This window comes from Tarenaya hassleriana, unplaced genomic scaffold (assembly GCF_000463585.1).
Source record: "Tarenaya hassleriana unplaced genomic scaffold, ASM46358v1 Cleome4, whole genome shotgun sequence".
Classification (NCBI taxonomy): domain Eukaryota; kingdom Viridiplantae; phylum Streptophyta; class Magnoliopsida; order Brassicales; family Cleomaceae; genus Tarenaya; species Tarenaya hassleriana.
The window spans coordinates 4,924,327-4,944,828 of record NW_010966881.1 but is presented as its reverse complement, the minus strand read 5'-3'; the positions used below and the strand labels follow the sequence as shown (position 1 = coordinate 4,944,828).

General features: G+C 39.6%; 4 protein-coding genes and 1 pseudogene across 8 annotated transcripts in view; 3 read left to right on the top strand and 2 right to left on the bottom strand.

Moving 5' to 3' along the window:
• Positions 1-44: 44 nt before the first annotated feature.
• Positions 45-3,039, bottom strand: LOC104824101. The gene is made up of 6 exons (XM_010556049.2): positions 2,772-3,039; positions 2,177-2,306; positions 1,347-1,865; positions 788-1,265; positions 553-634; positions 45-415 (listed from the first exon to the last, which is right to left on the bottom strand). The coding sequence occupies exons 1-6, from the start codon at positions 2,799-2,801 to the stop codon at positions 212-214; spliced, it is 1,443 nt and encodes a 480-aa protein (XP_010554351.1). The 5' UTR covers positions 2,802-3,039; the 3' UTR covers positions 45-211.
• A 1,189-nt stretch (positions 3,040-4,228) lies between these two features.
• On the top strand, positions 4,229-7,222 carry LOC104824099 (protein TOM THREE HOMOLOG 1). Of its 4 annotated transcripts, none has more exons than XM_010556045.2 (11): positions 4,229-4,539; positions 4,779-4,869; positions 4,964-5,016; positions 5,106-5,198; positions 5,264-5,353; positions 5,527-5,599; positions 5,701-5,746; positions 6,255-6,318; positions 6,403-6,456; positions 6,566-6,643; positions 6,738-7,222. In XM_010556045.2, the coding sequence occupies exons 1-11, from the start codon at positions 4,336-4,338 to the stop codon at positions 6,852-6,854; spliced, it is 963 nt and encodes a 320-aa protein (XP_010554347.1). In that variant the 5' UTR covers positions 4,229-4,335; the 3' UTR covers positions 6,855-7,222. The 4 variants fall into 4 exon arrangements, with proteins under 4 accessions (XP_010554347.1, XP_010554348.1, XP_010554349.1 ...); XM_010556046.2 differs by having other exon boundaries at positions 4,232-4,539; positions 5,282-5,353; XM_010556047.2 differs by having other exon boundaries at positions 4,233-4,539; positions 6,762-7,222.
• A 229-nt stretch (positions 7,223-7,451) lies between these two features.
• Positions 7,452-20,502, top strand: part of LOC104824098 (transmembrane protein 64) — a 13,837-nt gene continuing 786 nt past the window's right edge. The window contains exons 1-5 of one of the 2 annotated variants that reach the window (XM_010556043.2): positions 7,452-7,855; positions 19,007-19,083; positions 19,679-19,943; positions 20,047-20,283; positions 20,389-20,497. In XM_010556043.2, the coding sequence (XP_010554345.1) occupies positions 19,686-19,943; positions 20,047-20,283; positions 20,389-20,497 (604 nt within the window). In that variant the 5' untranslated portion in view covers positions 7,452-7,855; positions 19,007-19,083; positions 19,679-19,685. Of the gene's footprint in view, positions 7,856-19,006; positions 19,084-19,114; positions 19,359-19,678; positions 19,944-20,046; positions 20,284-20,388; positions 20,498-20,502 lie in introns of those variants that run through there. The other variant, XM_010556044.2, reaches the window with a different exon arrangement.
• LOC104824096 (cell division control protein 48 homolog C) lies at positions 7,825-12,008 on the top strand. The gene is made up of 11 exons (XM_010556041.2): positions 7,825-7,932; positions 8,078-9,080; positions 9,302-9,909; positions 10,104-10,256; positions 10,430-10,546; positions 10,667-10,771; positions 10,862-10,927; positions 11,009-11,076; positions 11,157-11,358; positions 11,477-11,602; positions 11,719-12,008. Exons 2-11 carry the CDS (start codon positions 8,132-8,134, stop codon positions 11,821-11,823), a joined length of 2,499 nt encoding a protein of 832 aa, XP_010554343.1. The 5' UTR covers positions 7,825-7,932; positions 8,078-8,131; the 3' UTR covers positions 11,824-12,008.
• LOC104824097 lies at positions 12,073-13,169 on the bottom strand (annotated as a pseudogene).

The window sequence follows — 20,502 nt, the reverse complement described above, 5'->3', positions numbered from 1 at the left end:
TGGATCTAACCGCGTGTCCACAAATATATCAATTTAGATAGAAATTAAACCAATATTGTCCTTACTCTCCTTAAAATTCCCAAAATTTCATTACAGGACATCATTTTCCCAACGGCTGATCGTTACAGTTGCATATATATACACACACGCACACAAATACACAAATATGCATAATACATTATCCATGAGTTCCATTTGGTTCTTGACTGTATCAAGAACATAACCAGAAGCAAGAGAAAGAAGAGGGCACTTTGCCAGTCTTTCTGATCTGGTCGGCCTGTTTCTCTGTCTTGGCCGCTTCACAGTCTCTCTTGGCCTCAGCAGCCGCTCTTTTCTCCTCAGCTTTGTGGCTGACTGCCGCTATTTTCTTCATTAACCTGTCTTGTGCTTTCCCCTTTATCCTCTCAACTTCCACCTGCAATTCAAGAATTCACCTCATCAAATGGTTCAAAGCCTACTGCCCTGAACATGAGTCTATACATAGTCTGCATATGCTTTGATGGTGTTTAGAAATCCTACGCCTTGATATCGCCTTCGAGTTTACAACGTTACCTCTATTTTCCTCATTTCGGCTTCAGATTTCGCATTCTGATGATTCTCCCATGCTTGAATTTTCATTTCTTCACGTTTGAACCTGGAAAAATATACAAGTGTGCATGTGTTTTTTATGTGCAGGGATTTTTCAGCATATGACCATGAATCCTCCAAACCGATATGCAGAAACTACAAGCGAATCAATATATAGCATTATGTAGCCTTTCCACAGCAGATAAAAAAGGAAAGGTACCTAGCCAAGTACTTAGCCTTTTCCGCCTCTTCCCACGCATTTGCACGAGCTTCAGAGGCAGTTTTCACAGCTTGTTCGGAAGCTCGGGTTTTCAGCGATGATGAAGCATCATTGTCTTCCTCCTCTTTGCTAGCCCATGCAGCAATATTCAATTTACCAAGCTGTGTACCCAGCATCATAATCTCTCTCCTGGTTTTGATCTGAAGCTCCTTCTCCGACATCTCCTTGTTTGTCCCCATCCCTAAACCGTCAAGATTCATGGGGAATGCCGTTGCTTGTCTCCCGGGACTTGAAGGCATGGAAGAGATCGGACTTCGGATTGGAGTTGTTGCCCTAACCGGTGTCCCGGTTCTGGAAGGTTCTTGGCTAGCAATGGGCGTCATCTCTGTTCCCATGTCCCTCATCGACACTGATCTGGCTGTTGGAGGGGGTTGAATAAATGCAGTGGAGATTGATGAGTCATGCTGACTAAGATTAACTGCAAGCAGGCCAAAGGCATAGAGGTAAGAATATGACAAGAGCGGGTTACAACCAAACTCAAGAAACAGTAGGACTTTACTCGCTGTTTCTGAAACAGTGTTCTCAACCATGAGAACTGGCTTGACATATGATTCAACAGCTGTTTTATACGGGTCGACCTTTTTAGCCTCGGATACATCTATTCTCTTTGTATGTGGTTCTTCGAAATCAACCATTTTCTGATCCGAAACTTCGACCATCTTCATAGAGAATTGGCGGCTTCCATAACCAAAGGTAGGCGCTTTCTTAGACCCGGGAACCTGAATCTGCCCCGCCTTGGATCGATTAGGCGTGGGGCTCGCTATCCATTTCTGGGCATCGTCCCATTTGGAAGGAGTTGGCTTAGAGAATGGTCCAATGGGTATTCTCTGGGGAGCCTTTTCTGCCTTCTGGAACTCGAAAACGGATGTCGAAAAGCACATGGCTTCATCCCCATTGTTATAATCCAGAAGATGCTCTTGAACTTGAAGTCCAGCTCGAGAGTTGAGCAGAGATTGATCCCTCGGTCTATGATCACTCACAACATCTACGTCTTTGCAATCATCCGATCCATTAACAGCTGCAAAGGAACACAATCAACAATGATTACACCACACATACACACAATCCCCATTGCACTGAGAAGAGAGCAAAGCCCTTGACCAGATTTGTTGACTCGTTTCTGAAAGAAGGCTACTTTAGTATGTTTATGTTTGGTTGCCGAGAAAACCAGCCAAAACAAACAAAAACCCGTTTCTTAAACCTGAGATTCCAGCTCGTAAAAGTGGTAATCCATTGGCGGATACAAAAAAGGAAAGACCTTGACTCGATCATTACGGGCTCCACCACAAACCCTAGATTCCAGAAAGCAAAAAAAGGGAGAAATCTTACCAGGATCATCAATTTGATTTGGCCCAGATCTCAGTGCGGGAGAAAATTCAAGCTCTTCTTGTTTCTTCCTTCTCTCAGCTCCCATTAACATGCTCCTGAGTTTTCCCGGAGAGAATCCGCCGCCACCAGACTATGACAATGGCATATTCATGACAGAGAAGAGAGTTAATCTCAGGTTAAAACCCACAAATCCAAGGAAGATAAAGGGATGATAAAATTGTTGAAGCGAGATTCTCCAGATCGAAAACGGATGTGGGTAGCAGAGAAGATGGAGTTTGAAAATGACGGTTCGTGTTCTGCTTCTATACAACTTTTCCAAAAGCGCCCCCTGTTTGGAGGGCGAGAAAACGACACATTCTGAGGCGAAAGCGAGAAAATTTCCAAAAACATCGAAAACGTGAAACGAAATCAACAAGATCATCGTTAGCCGGGAAGAAATCTGAAAACTGTCCATTATCGCTTTACATTTCCCTTCTTCCCCACAAAACCCAAAAGGACTAGAAATCACCAGAGAAACCCTGTTTGGTAAGCGAGAAACGCAACCATTTTCCGAGCTGGGAAAATCAGAAAGAGAGAGAGAGAGAGGAAATCCCACCTGGGTCTTCTCGATTCGTTCGTAATCCATGGAAAAAGGAAATAACGCTTCCCCTCCCCTCACTTTCGTTTCCCTTTGCTTCTCTCCTCTTCTACTCAAATCTCGAGGAAAACATCTCTCACCACCTCAAATTTCACCATTCATTGTCTGGAAAACTTGTAAAATACACAATGATTTGGAAGTACGAACACAACAAACCCCAATCTTTATATAAATGATGTACACAGTATTCTTTTGGAAGGTTGCAGCAGTGAAGAAAAGTACAGTGAGTGATACACTGTTTTTAAAGCTCTCTCTTTTATCTCTCTGGGCATGAGAATAGGGACATGCAGAGTCATGGGAGCTTAGATTTCGTACTACACTCCAAAACCCTTCCCATAATTTATCCCTAAATCCACATTTGATTTTAATCCAAACACAACAATTGTAAAATACAAAATAAATCAAGAGATTTTTAAATCATATGATGTGAAAAACTCTTGAAGGATAAGGTAATAATGATTAGATTCCAAAAAATGACCGTGATTAACTTTAATTTAATCTTAACAAGTGGTAAAGCTTTCTGTTTTACTGTTTATCTTCTTTTATAAATTCATTTCCATGATTTGAATTAAGACATGAGTATGATTTTTGAAAGGGGATATAATATTGTTTCAAAAAGGTATTGATATATATTCCTAACGAAAATTAGGAAAGTTTAAATGCTTAAATCATAGAGAAAATAAATAAATAATACCTATTCCTGAACATTTTATATGAATATAGACTATATAGTACCAGTATTTCTTTACCTATTTATTTGAATATAATCATTATTTAAAATAATTAAAGTGTTTTTTTTTTAAAACACAAATTAATATAGCTAGGAAATAGAGACGTGGCCTCCATAGGATTCTGTCCTTGCCAAGACTGTGATACGGTCAAAGCAAGTAGATCCATTTGACCGAAACTTTGCCAACTCAGGCGGTTATAAATTTTGATTCTGACCGTCATTTCTGCGGAGGCTTTCATGGGTCTGGGCCTGGGCCTGGGCCTCTTGAAATAGAACATTTGAGGCTTTTTCTTGTTTTTTTCTCATTATCATGAAAAAAAACATAATAAACTAATAAAGTCAAATACAAGTGATACATTACTACATATCGCAAACAAATAACATGCATATATCCGATAATAAATGTACTCCAATTAATAATACATTAACTTAATTAACTCCATTACTATATATAAAATTAAAAATTGACAAACAAGACTTCCCATGCACATATTTAGATTTACTCGAGCCAGCCTAGGCATTGCTCTTTATCCACCTGTGCCAGGCGGAACCTGCATGATCGTGTTGCGTGTCGGTTATCGCCACTAATATTACCGGCTATTGCCGGTTTCCTCCAAATGCGCTCCCGGGTTTCGGCCACGTCATCATCTCTCCTCCCGATCGTCGACCGTTTTCTCTCGCTCTTATTTTGGGACAATACCTAAAAAAAACCCCAAAGAGGAAAAAAAAAAAACCCAGAGGTAGAGTTGATTGATTCTCTTTTTTTGAATATATACGAGAGAAGGAATCTGAATGTTATCGCCGGAGATGAGAAGTGACGGCGTGGAGTTGACGTCATCTCCGCCGGGGATGATGTCGTCGGCAGCGGCGGTTATGGCGCTTAATCTGAAGGACGCTTCGAGTTGGTGGTCGGACGTTAACGAGTCGCCGGTGTGGCAGGATCGTATCTTCCACGTCCTTGCTGTTCTATACGGAATCGTCTCCTTCGTTGCGCTGGTACGGTTCCGGATTTTGGTTTCATTTGGTAGAGAGATTCGGAACCGAATTTGGGCGTGACGTGAATTTAGAATTTGGCGCGTTTAGGGTCTCTAGGGTATTGAATCGAGGAATATATGTTATGCTACATAATCTGGTTGCTGCACGATCTGGTTGCTTCTGCGAGTAATTATAGAGACATTGAAGATTTGTTTGTGATATTGGAGATGATTAGATTGATGTACCTGTTCTTTTGGTAGATTCAACTGGTGAGAATACAATTGAGAGTTCCAGAATACGGTTGGACGACGCAGAAGGTCTTCCACTTTCTCAATTTCTTGGTGAATGGAGGTCGGTGCCCCAAAATATAAACTCGATCTCGCTTTGTCACGTTTTCTATTTGTTTATGCCATCTGTTGTTGATTGGGAGTCTTCTATCATGCAGTTCGAGCTGTGGTTTTTGTCTTCAGGCGGGACGTACAGTATTTGCATCCAGAGGTTTGGGATATTCATCTAAATTATGACTAAACTATTTGATGGCTTGTATGAACTTTCTAAATTTGCAACTCTTGCTGGTTATCTTGTAGATTCTGCAACATATTTTGCTCGATATACCAAGTCTTGCCTTCTTCACGACCTATGCCCTTCTGGTCCTCTTCTGGGCAGAGATTTACTATCAGGTAACAGCTGATATTTTATACCTTTTTTTTCAGTTTGCATTTCATTCATACTGATTGTTGCTCAGTCCTTTTTGATGGAGCAGGCACGTGCTGTATCCACTGATGGACTGAGGCCAAGTTTCTTCACAATTAATGCAGTTGTATATGTTGTTCAGGTGAAATGCGCTTTCCTTTTTGCGCTTACAATCTCTGTGAAACGTGAAAAGTTCAAACATCAGGCTTTGTTTGAGCCTTGAGCTTGTTGATAGATTGCCTCTCCACTTATAATGTTTGGTTGATATGTCTGTCCACTCTTTAAATGTTTCTCATGGGTGTATTTTAATTCCAGATTGCTCTTTGGTTGATAATGTGGTGGAAGCCTGTTCATGTTATGGTGGTCCTGTCTAAGGTTTTCTTTGCAGGTATTTGTTTGTTTATATTTCGTCCATGAACAAAACTACTTTTATCTTATTGATATACTATAGCTTCTGTCTCATCGCTTTCTTCCTGAATATAAATGCAGGTGTTTCATTGTTTGCTGCTCTTGGTTTTTTACTGTATGGAGGAAGGTAACTCTGCTGCTACTTGTATATGTGTTATCCCTTGACAGTACTGTAACTTCTTTTTCTTCTCTTTTCTTTTGTTTTTGGTCACCTGCTGAACCTGTGCTCCTGCTACGGTGCCACAATGAATGTCTTGTTGATATCACCACGATCCCAATTTCATACTGTCCTGAAGCCTGATGGTTATGAAAGAATTATGGGCTTTTGACAACCTGCACATATGTTCTTCACTGATAATTACCAGCCAAACACCTGCCTAGTTGCATTTTTGTTGACATAGCTAGGAATCATCTTTCCACAATTTCCTGGGGCCTCTTGCATGACGGTTTACTATCGAGGAATTAGACCTGAGTCATATACACTTGCCATACTTTGATAGTACACTGCATATCCATTAACCTGCCTGCATTATTGTACTTTTTAATGTCTGGCTTCGATAGGCATATCACGACTGTTTTGAAGATGTGTGTGACATGCAAAGGGGCTTGATATGTATGGGTTATCCCTTTCGCAGGCTTTTCCTAATGCTACAGCGGTTTCCTGTAGAATCCAAAGGGAGGCGCAAAAAGTTGCAGGAGGTGAAACTTCTATTGTAAACTACTTTTAGCTGATAAGGTTTCCTGTTTCAGAGTCTCACTGCCTTTTCTGTCTGCGTTTGGCAGGTTGGTTATGTGACAACCATATGTTTCACGTGTTTCCTCATCCGATGCATCATGGTAACAAACATCATAATCTTTCAATCCACACTGTGTTGAACTTTTTCCCAGAGACATTGGCTTTGAGGCTTATAGCTAACCAAAACTTTTGATAATCTGTAACCTTCAGATGTGCGTTGATGCTTTCGATAGTGCGGCAGACCTAGATGTATTGGATCACCCTATCCTTAACTTCGTATATTACCTGGTGAGATCTTTCTCTCCGTCGTCTCTTGCTCATACATGTATGATGATGTCTCATCATATGAATCATCATTTTGGTTGTTATGATAATAGCACAGCTTGTGATATCATGTGGGTTTCAGTTGGTTGAGATATTACCGTCCTCTCTGGTGCTATTTATACTGAGAAAGCTACCGCCGAAAAGAGGAATCACTCAGTATCATCAGATCCGCTGAGCGTAAAGGCGGTTCTTTTGAAATGAATATGCTCTCTCCATATCCAATATGGAGGAAACAGAAGGAACAACTGAAAAGAAAAGCTCGAAATTTGGTCTGCGTTTGCGGTTGTTGCTGAGGAGAGGAACCAAGCCGTGTAGATACTAAACCAGGTGATGTTGCTCCCTTCACAGTTAAAAGTTGAAAAAGTAAAAAGTAAAAAAAAAAAAAAAAAAGAGAGAGAGAAAGAGAGAAACCGAAGCAGACATTTATTGAGTTACAAAAGCATGTTGCGACTTCTTTTACATAATTTTATAGTTGTCTTTTACATAGACTTTGACTGTTTGGAGCTTTTACAATTTTTGTAAGTTATTTTCTTAAAAAATCAAGCAAAAATTTAAAACCACTTTTGAGTAGATTATAACAAAAAAATTATTTGTTAATAAATCTCTATTTAATATTAATTATATAAAATATTTAAACAACAAAAATATCCGTAATTTAAAAAAATTATTTTACACATTCTTATTTTTTTTTGATAATTTTATATTTAAAATCTAAAATATGAAATATTCTAATCCAATTTTTTAAAATCTACAAAAACCCAAAACTAAGAGACACTGGATCTGAAGGCCGACGAGAAGCGAATGCAAGACACCGGAAACCAGAAACAGACAGAAGAAATAAAACAAAATTGATCAGAGAAAGTACCTGTGAATTAGATTCTCCGATCCATCGGCGATGGAGAACTGCCGAAATCTGAATCGAAGAAATGAAAATTACCTCTCCCGTTTGTCTATAATTATTAATTTCCATACACGATATATATTTAACGTGTTCGTTTGTTTTTTTGTCCGCCGTCAGCTTGATGGTGGGCCCAGGCCCATATATGTAAAACAGCCACTCACGTGGACGAAAATTTTCACGATACGAAAAAGAAAAAGTAAACCCGTAATCGTCGTTCTCAGGCCAAAAAACCTTACAACCACCGCAACTGATCCCCACTCCCGACGGGGTACGAGGTTCCGCCGCCGTGTCTCCGTCTCCTCTGGCGTGATCTCCGCCGCAAAGCATATTAACCGTCGACGAGACTTGCCTGGTGATTCCTCTCTCTCTCTCTCTCTCTCTCTCTAACCCAGGATCCGACCCGCCCCGACCCACTTGCTCAGAACTCAGAAGTGGTGGACGGGGTTTTTTTTTATTAGAGTTTAAATCAGTGGGTTTTTTTTTATAAAAAAAATTAGGGTTTGATAAAGACCCAGACTTTCCCTTACGGAGACGGTCGTCGAGAGTGGGAGATGGGGAAAAGATTTCGCGGCGGCGGTATCGGCGGCGGCGTTAATCGTAGATTCCTCAACGTCGTCATAGATTCTTACGGGAAGGAGGCATCCGCAGAGGACATCGTCGACGACCTCCGCTCCAAGTACCGAGATTTTGGCCGATTGAGCCGACAGGTCCTCCTGCTTAATGTCCGACAGGTCCTAAATTCGAGGAACAGACGAATTAAAGAGGACGAAGAAGAAGATAACAGCGGCGACGAGGGAGGTGTTGGCGCGAGAAAGAAACAGAGGCGAGTCAATGAGAGAGAGGAGAAGTTGCAGCGGGCGGAGCAGTCGCATCTTAGACGGCGGAACTCGGATCGTTTGATGTCGACGTCTTCGTCGGACTCGCCGTCCGCGGAGTCTTCGTCGAGGTCGGAGGCGGACGGTGCTGTCTCCACGTCGGAGGATGCTATATACAGCGAGAAGGTGACTCCGCAGTTCGATTTGATCAGCGACACTCTACGAGATTCCTATGCTAAGTTGAACAGCGCTTCGAAAAATCCAATTGCGTCTTCTTCTTCGCCTGTTGAGAAGAACGTTGAAGTGGAGACAGTGAGCAACAAAGCTAGAACCAAGATGGGAATTCCGAACAGAGAAGGAGTAGGAGAGAAGAAAGAGGTTAAGAGCTCTGTCTCTGTGAGTGGAGCCACTGGCAATGGTGATTTGGAGGTGAAGATTAACGAAGGGCCGATGTTCAAAGACTTTGGTGGCATCGAGAATGTGTTGGGTGATCTGGAGATGAATGTGTTATATCCAATGCTCCATCTTGATTTAGTGGAGGCCCTCGGAGTGAAGCCACCAGGTGGGATCCTACTTCACGGACCACCTGGCTGCGGCAAGACCAAATTGGCTCACGCCATTGCCAATGAACTCGGTTTTCCCTTCTACAGGATTTCAGCTACAGAGGTTGTCTCTGGTGTTTCCGGTATGATGTGACATAGCTACTCTCTTTCTGGTTGTGGCTTTGGCCGCTGCATCCTAACTCTTAAGTCTGTTGGAAATTATTGTTTAGCCTTCATGTCTTCTGTGTTATAAGTTATAGGATTTAGGCTATAGTTGACATTTGCATTTTGTCATCGTGGTAGCTGTCTGGTGTTTTTTTCTTGTTTAATAGTGTAATTCCGGTTCTGCAAAAAAAAAATTCAGGTGCATCTGAAGAAAATATTAGGGAACTCTTCTCCAAAGCATATAGGACTGCACCATCTGTCGTATTCATCGACGAAATAGATGCTATTGCGTCGAAGAGAGAAAACCAGCAGAGGGAGATGGAGAGACGGATAGTGACGCAGCTGATGACTTGCATGGACGATTCTCTTAGGTATTTAAAGGCAAATGTTAAAAATTCTAACGAAGTCGGATCTGATTCTAGGCCTCGTCATGTTCTTGTCATCGGAGCTACCAATAGGCCTGATGCCCTTGATTCTGCTTTGAGGAGGCCTGGACGATTTGACCGCGAGATCCCTCTGAGTGCTCCTGATGAAAAAGCAAGGGAAGAGATTTTGTCTGTGCTAACACATGGTCTTAGACTAGAGGGTTCTTTTGACAGAAAGAGAATAGCTCGTGCGACTCCGGGATTTGTTGGAGCTGATTTGGCTGCTCTGGTAAACCAGGCAGGCATGATAGCCATGAAGAGAATCGCTAATGCAAGGAAGTTGGAACTGCCTAATGACTCTGAAGACAGAAATTCTTGGCTGAGGCAGCCATGGTCACCGGAAGATAGAGAAAAACTCTTCATCATTATGTCTGACTTTGAGGTGCGATACGCGTAGGCCATACTTCTCCACATGTTTGTGTCCCATCTTGTTGCTATTCATGTTACAATTGTTGCTGTTTGGTTTGTAAGTCTATTTACATGCAGCTAATATATTTTACAACAAAAACTATGCTATTATTTTCAGTTCATATTGTTTGCTGTGTTTGGCTTATATCAAACTTTGATTTCTACCAGGAAGCTGTGGTTGTTGTACAAGCATCTTCGACAAGAGAAGGATTCTCCACAATTCCTAATGTGAAGTGGGAAGATGTTGGCGGACTTGACCATCTAAGACAGGAATTTGAACGTTATATAATCAAGCGTATCAAATCACCTGAGGCCTATGAAGTAATTTATAAAATACTGGCTTTTCCTTGACACTATTTTTTTCTGGCCCCATCCTTATTGCATTTTTTTATTGGCATGTGATTCTGGCTGTTCTGTGATTAGTTATCTAGAGCTGATGAACTTTGTCTAGTTATTGTACTTTGGTCTGAATGGATTTCTTCACATTTTTTCAGAGGTTTGGAGTAGATCTAGAGACTGGATTTTTGCTTTATGGACCACCAGGCTGTGGCAAAACATTGATTGCAAAGGCGGTTGCCAACGAGGCAGGAGCCAATTTTATTCACATCAAGGTTTCATTTTACATCAAATTTGTTTTTTTGTTGTTTTTTTTCCCTGAATCTTTCTATGGCTTTTGCTTTGCATATTAAGGTTTCATTTTACATTCACATCTTATTCTTTTTGATGGATAGGGCCCAGAACTTCTGAATAAATATGTCGGAGAAAGTGAGCTGGCAGTTCGGGAGTTGTTTCGCCGTGCCAGGAATTGCTCGCCATGTGTACTCTTCTTTGATGAGGTATTTGTTACAGTTTTGCAATATCTAAAGCAGATGTATGCATATTACTTCTATTCTCCCAATTTCTCACCAAAAACGCTTAAAATGCAGGTTGATGCTTTGACCACAAAACGTGGAAAGGAAGGTGGTTGGGTTGTGGAACGGCTTTTGAACCAGGTAAATAACATATTTGAACTTTGTGATCGATGTCGTTGACGATAGATAAGCTTTAATTTATGTGCTTTCATTCTCTTACAGTTACTTATCGAGTTGGATGGCGCGGAACAAAAACGCCATAATGTGTTTGTGATTGGCGCTACGAACAGGTGTGGTTACTGAACCCGCAGATTATTATTTTGTAAGTCACGATGTTTGTTAAGTGTGTAAGGATTATGTGTTGGAACAGGCCGGATGTGATGGACCCTGCGGTGATAAGGCCGGGTAGGTTTGGCAGACTGCTGTACGTACCCCTGCCCAGCTCGGAGGAGCGAGTTTCAATCCTTAAAGCCGTGACAAAGAACAAGCCTGTAGATGAGAGTGTGGATTTGCATGCCGTAGCAAACATGGAGGGCTGTGAGTATTTAAGTGGAGCTGATCTCGCTGCCTTGGTATTTTTATTCTTCATACCCCCCTTGCAGATCGTTTTTCTTTATGTTTTGCAGCCTTTGGCTGCTGGGGAAAAGGCTTTTTCGTGCTACTTTAGTATTGGTAACTCGTGTTGGACAGGTGAATGAAGCGGCAATGAGGGCTCTGGACGAGAGTGAAAGTGTTTTGGAATCAACTCCTTGTACAATCAAGATGGTCCATTTTGAGAAAGCCCTTTCCAAAATCTCACCTTCTGTCTCTGAGCGGGTCATTGAGTCTATATCCCATTAACTCTGCTTCATCTTTATATATATATATATCCCAAAATTCAATGGATCTGAAGATTTCTTCTCCCTTTTTTTTCTCTTGTTTGGGGATTGCAGGAAAGACAGCACTACGAGGAACTGCCCAAAAGGTATAAAAACGGAACGGGAAGGAACATTGAGCCAACCACCAGAGAGTCAAACCCTTCCTTTAGTTACTCCTAAAACCATGGAGACGAGCTGATTCCGCATAATACCAAATAATAGAGAACGAAGATTTGTTTGATTTTTGTTGTGAAATGGTCCACGCGCTTTCTCCTTTTCCAGTTATGGGATGAATGATCAAAGTATGATTTACCATCAAACTACATTTTCAAATTTGATGGGAATATCAACATCCTTAGCTTCAAGTTCTCCATTCCTACTGCTGTCTCCAACTGATCTTTAACCAAACTAACAGTTCTGATAAGCAGTGATGAAGCTTATCAGCCACCTTCCCACCTGCAGTTACCCGGCAATAAGTCCTTGTACTTGTCAGCTTTGTCGATCAGATATGCCGGAAGATTAACAGCCGAATAAGTCCGTGGGATTGGACCCATCTTCCCGATGATCCCCTTGAACGTGTACTCCTCAGGAATCATATCAAACATATCGGTCCCTCTGCAAATAACATCTTGGATACGTTCCGGGTCCAAGTAGGTAAGAACCTAACCCTGTCATTGTGGCTGTAAGCTTTCATCTTGAATATGAACCCACTGATGCGCTTGAAGCAGAAACTGCAGTGCCAACCTGAGTCCGATAAAAGGGTGTTGCTTTGACGAAAATGGGCATAACGGGTCTTTCCGGCTCTGTAGAGATGAACCGAAGCTCTCCAACTCTTGTTGTCAACGTAATACTCGAATGAATACAAGTAGTTTCTCAGCTGAAGATAACCAGCAGTAGTTTCTCAGCCGAAGCTCTCCAACTCTTGTTGTCAACGTAATACTCGAATGAGTACAAGTAGTTTCTCAGATAGGCTTCCTCTACAAATGGGTTATCACCCTTTTTGAACCTTCCCCCGATACTCCCGTAAGTCAGTCTTGGTTCCACGAATTTGAACTTCTCCCGGTTGCCTGAGAAGACCAATGGTTTTGGCAGACCGGTGAAAGTTGAGTTCGATTCAAGAATCACAAACTGGGTTATATAAGGGTATAACCCATTCCACCGGATCGTGAGGATATCAACCTCATTGCTGAATAAGACCGCATCGAAGACCCTTCTTGGCGATTCACGGAATTGCCAACCGTGAAGCCTACAGAGCGTTTCGAGGAAGCATCTGAAATGGCTTCGGAGGTTTTTCCCACAAGGGTCTCAAGAAATATGTGATCTTCTGACCATGAAAGCAGATTCCGAATATGGACATTGGCACAATGGTGAACAAAAAGATGTATGTTTTGATATCAAGCCCTCGCAGAACACACTTGACCCTTGAAAACGCCATGGCTGCCCGAGAACCCTGCAGCAAATGCCAATACCAAAACTTCAGAAAATTCTCTTCACAATCAGAAACTATACTGATTATGGAAAACTTCGTCAAGTCACTGTGAAATTCCACACCAATCTTCATATTCCCTTGAGAATAAGATTGTCTATGACTATTATTTAACAATCACAAACACAATCTCCTCGGCTGTGGTTATCAAATAATATTCCAACGGGTCTGAGACTATCCAAGAAAAATCGCATAAAAAAAACTATACTAATACCAATGATCATACCAAAGTAGAAAATTCTCGAAATCAATGCATATAAGAACCCGTGCTATCGCTACGAACACGTGTAATGTTACACAGAATCAAACCCTAAAACAGATATCACAGAATGCCGAAACAGTGGATCGGAAGTTGCCCAAAAGAACTCGAACTGATCCTGATTTGATTTAACACACGAAACAATTGAAGAAGAAAATGTCTAGTTGTCTCATGCCAAGATTTTTGAAAAAAGACCCTAACATTAAATTCTCATCTGAACCATTATTTTATTAAACCGGTCCGATCCGGTTTATGTTAACCCGTCGATTTCTTTTACAATTTTTCATTCTGACGTATGCTTACGTGTTATCATACGTGGCAATAATCGAGCTCCACGTCATACATTCCGTTATTGACTTTAACGCCATTTACGATCGATCGGATATTTGGCAAAAATTCAAAAGATCAATATTAAATATGTTAAGATCTACAAGTTCGTGTTTTATTTGGAATTAAAAAAAGTTCAGTATTTATCTGTTAGCTATCTCCAAGTTCAGTAATTTTTTTGGGATTTTTCCTTATTTATTAATTAATTTTGTGTCTTTAATTTCTCTCAATTATCCTCATAATCATTTTCAATCAACTTCAACCTTCTTATTTGTATATTTGTTTCATCATTTCAACACAATGCTCTCCAAGTTATTTTATTGCTACAAATACATTGGGTTTTGTATACTCAACTACGAGTTTATGAATTGGGTTTATATGAATTGGATTATTGGACGTATTTAACCTATCAATTATAAAATCAAACCGATAGTCTATTAATTTTCTCATAATACGAATATTCTAGTTATGCAAATTGGATATGTTTGTGTATAGGGAGTTGTTTCAATAAGTGCTGGTACGTTTGCGGCCGTAGCTGACTTGTCAATTTATGATTACATATTCTTGATTTCTGGTTTCTACTTACTGTGATGATCTGTACTTTGTTTAAATTCTATTTTGCTTGGTACACGATCAGTCGGTTAACATTTATTTCAGGGAGTTTCGGCCAAGCTTGACCATTCTTATTCGGATGATACCCATTCCCAGTTGGATCGTTCCACTGCGTTACATAAGATCCGTATATCCTAACACGATGTAGTCATTTGACAGAAATACAAATTCTTTTCGATTTTGATTGACTTTTCGAGATGCGCAGTTCTTCAACATGGGCTTGCTTCTACCTCAATAGCGCCCGGTGACAATCAGAAGGACAATGCTCTCCAAAGCATTGTATTGCTACAAATACGTTGGGTTTTGTATAGTCAGCTACGGGTTTGTGACCTGAGTTTATATGAATTGGATTATTACACATATTTAACTTATCATTTATAAAATCAAACCAGTAATCTATTAATTTTCTCATAAGAATATATTTTTTAACTAAGTTTTATAATAAAATTTGAGATATATTGATTTTTTTAATTAAGAATTTACAAAATATATAAAGTAAGGTATGTATTTTAGAACTAAACACCTATATTCATTGATGCATTTTACACAAAACCTAAATTATGAATTAAACACTCAAATTTGTATAACTAGATTCTAGTGAATAGTATATATTGAATAAATAAGTTTGTACAATTTTCGTACAGTATCTAACACATTGATATGAATCTAAACTTATTCAAAAAACTATTTAACCTATCAATTATAAAATCAAACCATTAGTTTATTAATTTTCTCATAATACAAATATATATTTTTTGAACTAAGTTTTCCAAAAATAATTGGATATATATGTAGAGATGAAACGAAACTGTCCGATAGGAGCTTACTTCTACCACACTAGCGTTCGTCCGGTGACAATCGGAAGGACTCTCTAAAGCATTGTATTTTGTATAGTCAGTTACGAGTTTATGAACTCGGTTTTGTTTCCGTTTCTCTCTCCCTTTTTTTCTCCTGTACAGAGAAAATTGTTGGGTCATAAGTTTGGATCTTATAATCCATGGTGAATCAGAGACATTAGCCCACTTAAGTATAGTATACTATGGAAGGCATTTTCCTAATACATGTTGATGCAATTTATAACGAAAGGGATCCACTATGAAAAAATTAAGAAAATTAATTACCCAATAGAAGCGTTTGCGTAAATCAAGGTTACTAACCTTTTATTTTTTTTTCTTCTACTGTTACAAATAAAAAGAAAATACAAGTTGCGTTATTTGTTCTTTCTGATTGTAAAAACATCTTCTGCCATAACTCCAAGACAAGACACACTACACAACAATGCCTCCAAGGTCCAAAACTCATTGATGTTCCTATCGACGTCACGGTGAAAAAGATAACAATGTTTTAACATCACAACACCACAACCAATCTCTCCTTCAAGGAACGAGCTTCACCACACTAAAGCTCTCTTTTTTTGGTTATATATCAGAACATGACATCTATCTTCTTTGCAAATTCATTGCCACCATCTTCTCCTCCTGCATTTTCACATTTCTCATCCCCATCTTGTTACTAATAAACCGGGTCATCACCCTCATAGGCTTGATCCCTGAACCCACACTGAAAGACTGGACGAAACAAGCGCAACAGTGGTGAAGCAAAACCAGTTGAAAAGAGAAGCCTTTCTCACACGAGTCGGTGTCATCAGACTGGCTTGATACTCCCTGTGCCAAGGACCATGAGGTAAAACCCCAAAAAAAGAACACTGCATTTTGAGCCAGTGTCGCTGGCGGGCATAGGGATAGGAACCGAAACCGAGATGGTCAGTGCACAATTAGATCTTTCTCCTCCTTTGGCACTCCGTTTTATCTACGATGAGTGGTGTTTATTTATTATGAGCTCATGGCTCTTAACAATTTGAAGGTCAATTCTCCATGTTCAGCTACAGATATGTTGATTTCATCGTTGTCCACATCAGCACGAAAGTAGATCTTCTTCCTTGTTTTGTCTTGTCTGCCTGTTTCTTCTTCTTCTTCTTCCTCCTCCTTCCTCTTCATCTTCTGCTTTATTTTCTTATCTCTTCTTTTATCCGTTCTAGCTTTTTGTCCTCCACATCCACTCTCTTCAATTCTTCTCTCATTTTCTTGTAGAAGTCTATCTTTCTCTTTGCATTTTACAACAACATTCCACAACATGACTCTTGACAAGAGATTCCCCCCACGCATGTAGATCCGTACGTTTGTTTAAATTCTATTTTGCTTGGTACACATCAGTCGGTTAACATTTATTTCAGGGAGTTTCGGCCAGGCTTGACCATTCTTGTTCGGATGATACTCATTCCCGGTTGGATCATTCGACTGCGTTGCATAAAATCGGTATATCCTAATACGATATAGCCCTTTGACAGAAATACAAATTTCTTTCGATTTTGATTGACTCTGCGAGATGTTCAGTTCTTCAACATGGGCTTGCTTCTACCTCACTAGCGCCCGGTGACAATCAGAAGGACAATGCTCTCCATACATTGGGTTTTGTATAATCAACTACGGGTTTGTGAACTGAGTTTATATGAATTGGATTATTACACATATTTAACTTATCAATTATAAAATTAAATCAGTAATCTATCATACGAATATATTTTTTAACTAAGTTTTATAATAATATTTGAGATATATTGATTTTTTTAAAATGAGAATTTACAAAATATATAAAGTAAGATATGTATTTTAGAACTAAACACCTATATTCATTGATACATTTTACACAAAACCTAAACTACGAATTAAACACTCAAATTTGTATAAAGAATAGTATATATTGAATAAATAAGTTTGTACAATTTTCGTACAGTATTTAACACATTGATATGAATTTAAACTTATTCAAAAAAACTATTTAACCTATCAATTATAAAATCAAACCATTAGTCTATTAATTTTCTCATAATACAAATATATATTTTTTGAACTAAGTTTTCTAATAATAATTGGATATACTAATTTTTTTAATATAAGAATCTACAAAATATACAAATTAATATATGCATTCTGGAGCTCAAATCCGCATTCATTTTTTTAAGGACAAACAAAAAAATTATTAATTATCTCACTTGCACCAAAAAAACTTATATTTAAAATTGAAAAACCCTATTAAAAATCCTAATTTTTTTTTTCGTCGTAATTTTAACCATCTATTTTTTTATTCTATTAAATTTTGTATTTGTTATATAAAAAAACAATAATTTCTCATAGTTTGTTTCTAGGCATTTAGAATGGTTGTGTCTTCAAATCTTTATTTTAAACAAGGGATCATGTTATAACTTTAAATCCGAATTTGTTTTCGACCTGTTGAAGAATTTGCGAAAACAGACACAACCGCTTAGCTCTCCAGCCAAGACTCTCCCGGAAACAGTCCGAGTAAGAAATGAAAACTAACGCGCTTCTGAAGTTGTATATAATGGTAGGCCCATATGGCCCCACATATGAAAACAGCCCACTAGACTTCACATAGGGGTCTACGGCTTCCTTTGGCGTTATCTCCCCCACAAAATGTTAACATAAGCCACATCAGAACTCTCACTTCTAACTTTGACAATTTCGAACACATTTGTTTTTTTTTTTTGTTAAGGATTTTTATTGATAACAAAAGATTACATAGTGTTTCCTTAAGAGGAGAGTTTATACACAAAATGGGGTGCTTTTAGGAGCAATCGTGAAAGAGGGTGGAGCAATGTTGAACCAGAGCTGTAGACTCTCTCCGGCCAGCGCAAGACTTGTTTGCCGAAGAGCTGCAATCCGCTCCCTGGATTGGGCGCTCAAACCTTTAATTTTGACGTTTCACGAAAAACTGCAAAATAAATTTCAGATCGATGGTCAGATTAACCCTTTAGATAAAAAGTATATGGAGAAAACTAGAAAATGATAAATTCTCATTCAGACTACGAATAATATGCAGAAAGATAGCAGCATATAAAAAAAAGTAATGAAGAAAACACCGGAGACTTACATTTCACATGACAAGTAAACCCTTATCAAAGAGAAAGATGATTCCCAAAAACGAGAAAAATATGCCAAGTCCTATCAACCTTAATCCAATTTCTGTTTAAAACATGCAACAAAAAGTGAACCCATGTTAGTGTTTTACGAATTAAAATAAACGAGCGCAATCATACAAACAGTTTAGTATATCATGTTTCAGATGCAACCGTGAAACATACATAACATCTTAACTGTTTTGGACCATAGTTTTTGAAAGAGCCACAATATGACAAGACACCGAGCAGATCATATATATTTAATGTGTTCGTTTGTTTTTTTGTCCGCCGTCAGCTTCATGGTGGGCCCAGGCCCATATATGTAAAACAGCCACTCACGTGGACGAAAATTTTCACGATACGAAACTATATACTGCGGACTGCCAATGAAATCAGGTTATTGAGATTAATTAACAAATAATTTCAGAAATTCGATTTACACTAAACTAAATTGAACTTTATTATATTTGGAAAGTAATGTTTAATCGCTGGTTTTTTTTATTGCTTTTAATTACTGCATTGTCATAATTTCAGCTTATTTTTATAAGCAATCAGTTGCTTAATCGTCCACGTAAAGGTTAAGCGAACGAAAAAGAAAAAGTAAACCCGTAATCGTCGTTCTCAGGCCAAAAAACCTTACCGAGGAGGCTGAAGGTCCGTACAACCACCGCAACTGCCGTCCCCACTCCCGACGGAGTACGAGGTTCCGCCGCCGTGTCTCCGTCTCCTCTGGCGTGATCTCCGCCGCAAAGCATATTAACCTTCGACGAGACTCGTCTGGTCATTCCTCTCTCTCTCTCTCTCTAACTTTACTATTGTTATTGGTGTCGCTCTCGTATGGAGGAATCAGTTAAATCCTTAGCTTTGTTTTGCATTCGTTTTTCTTTTTGGGTGTGTTGATTTCGGGCAAGATCTCAGTGCTTCGATTGTTCTGGGTTCTAGCGATGGCTCGATTTTGTGGATTGATTTGTTCGTTCTTATGTTGTGGAGTCTGGTGCCGGAGAGTTCTTCGTCGAAATTCTCCATCGGATTACGCCGCCATCTTTTTGTCTACAGTAATATCCGCTGATCCTTTCAAGTGGTGAAGAATCTGTTTTATTACGAGCTAAGCATCGTCGTTTCTCGATGAACTCGCTTTTCCTTTTGGCAAAATCGCAGATTTCTACCCTTTTCGATGTCTTCTAAGAATCGTTATTTCTCGCTTTGATCCCATCTTTTCTCTTCTATCTGCTGCGTCCATGTGTTCCAGACACTGATAGTATAGTTATGAGATGAAACACAGGAGTTTGTTCTGGTTTTGATGCCCTGCAGATTTCTGTGCTGTTCCCCTGACATCTGAGTTCTTGTTCGATTTTGTTTTGTTTGGGTACTGAAGAAAGCGGATGTCGAACCCATCAAAAGAGTCGAGAGACGACACTGTGGATTCTGTAATCCATTTAAGGGAAGGCGATGAATATGCTCGGCTGGTTATTTCCCATGATCCCGTTGCATCCGAAACTGGTTCATGTTCATCGGAAACTCAAGCAGAGGTTCGGAGTAAAAAACTGATGCGGTGGATCAGAAGAGCGGGAATTTGCGCATTTATTCTTGTTCTTAGCCTCGTTTTCGTCAAATGGGGGATCCCCTTTCTTTTCAAGAAGGTAACTCTTTATGGAATTCCCATACAAATGGCCTGTGTTGCAAAGTTCTTACTTTGCTAGCTCGAGAATTTCGCTTATTGTTTGTGTATATATATCAATGCAGGTCCTTATTCCAATCTTGAAATGGGAAGCAACGGCATTCGGTCGTCCTATGCTAGCCCTTGTCCTTGTTGCTTCCCTTGCATTGTTCCCTGTGTTCTTGATACCTTCTGGACCTTCCATGTGGTTGGCCGGCATCATTTTCGGTTATGGTATCGGTTTTGTCATAATCATGGTTGGGACCACCGTCGGAATGGTTCTTCCCTATCTGATCGGGCTGCTCCTCCAAGAACGCATCCACGTAAAAAGACTCGACTAACCCTTTCGGTTAAAAGATCATTGACAAGACTTTCGCTATATACAGTTCTTGACAGTTTAATTCAACTTCCCTTTACGATGAATGCAGCAATGGTTGAAGAGGTGGCCTGAGAAAGCCGCTGTCCTTAGACTAGCCGGGGAAGGCAGCTCGTTTCATCAGTTCAGAGTGGTGGCTCTCTTTCGGGTTTCGCCATTTCCCTAC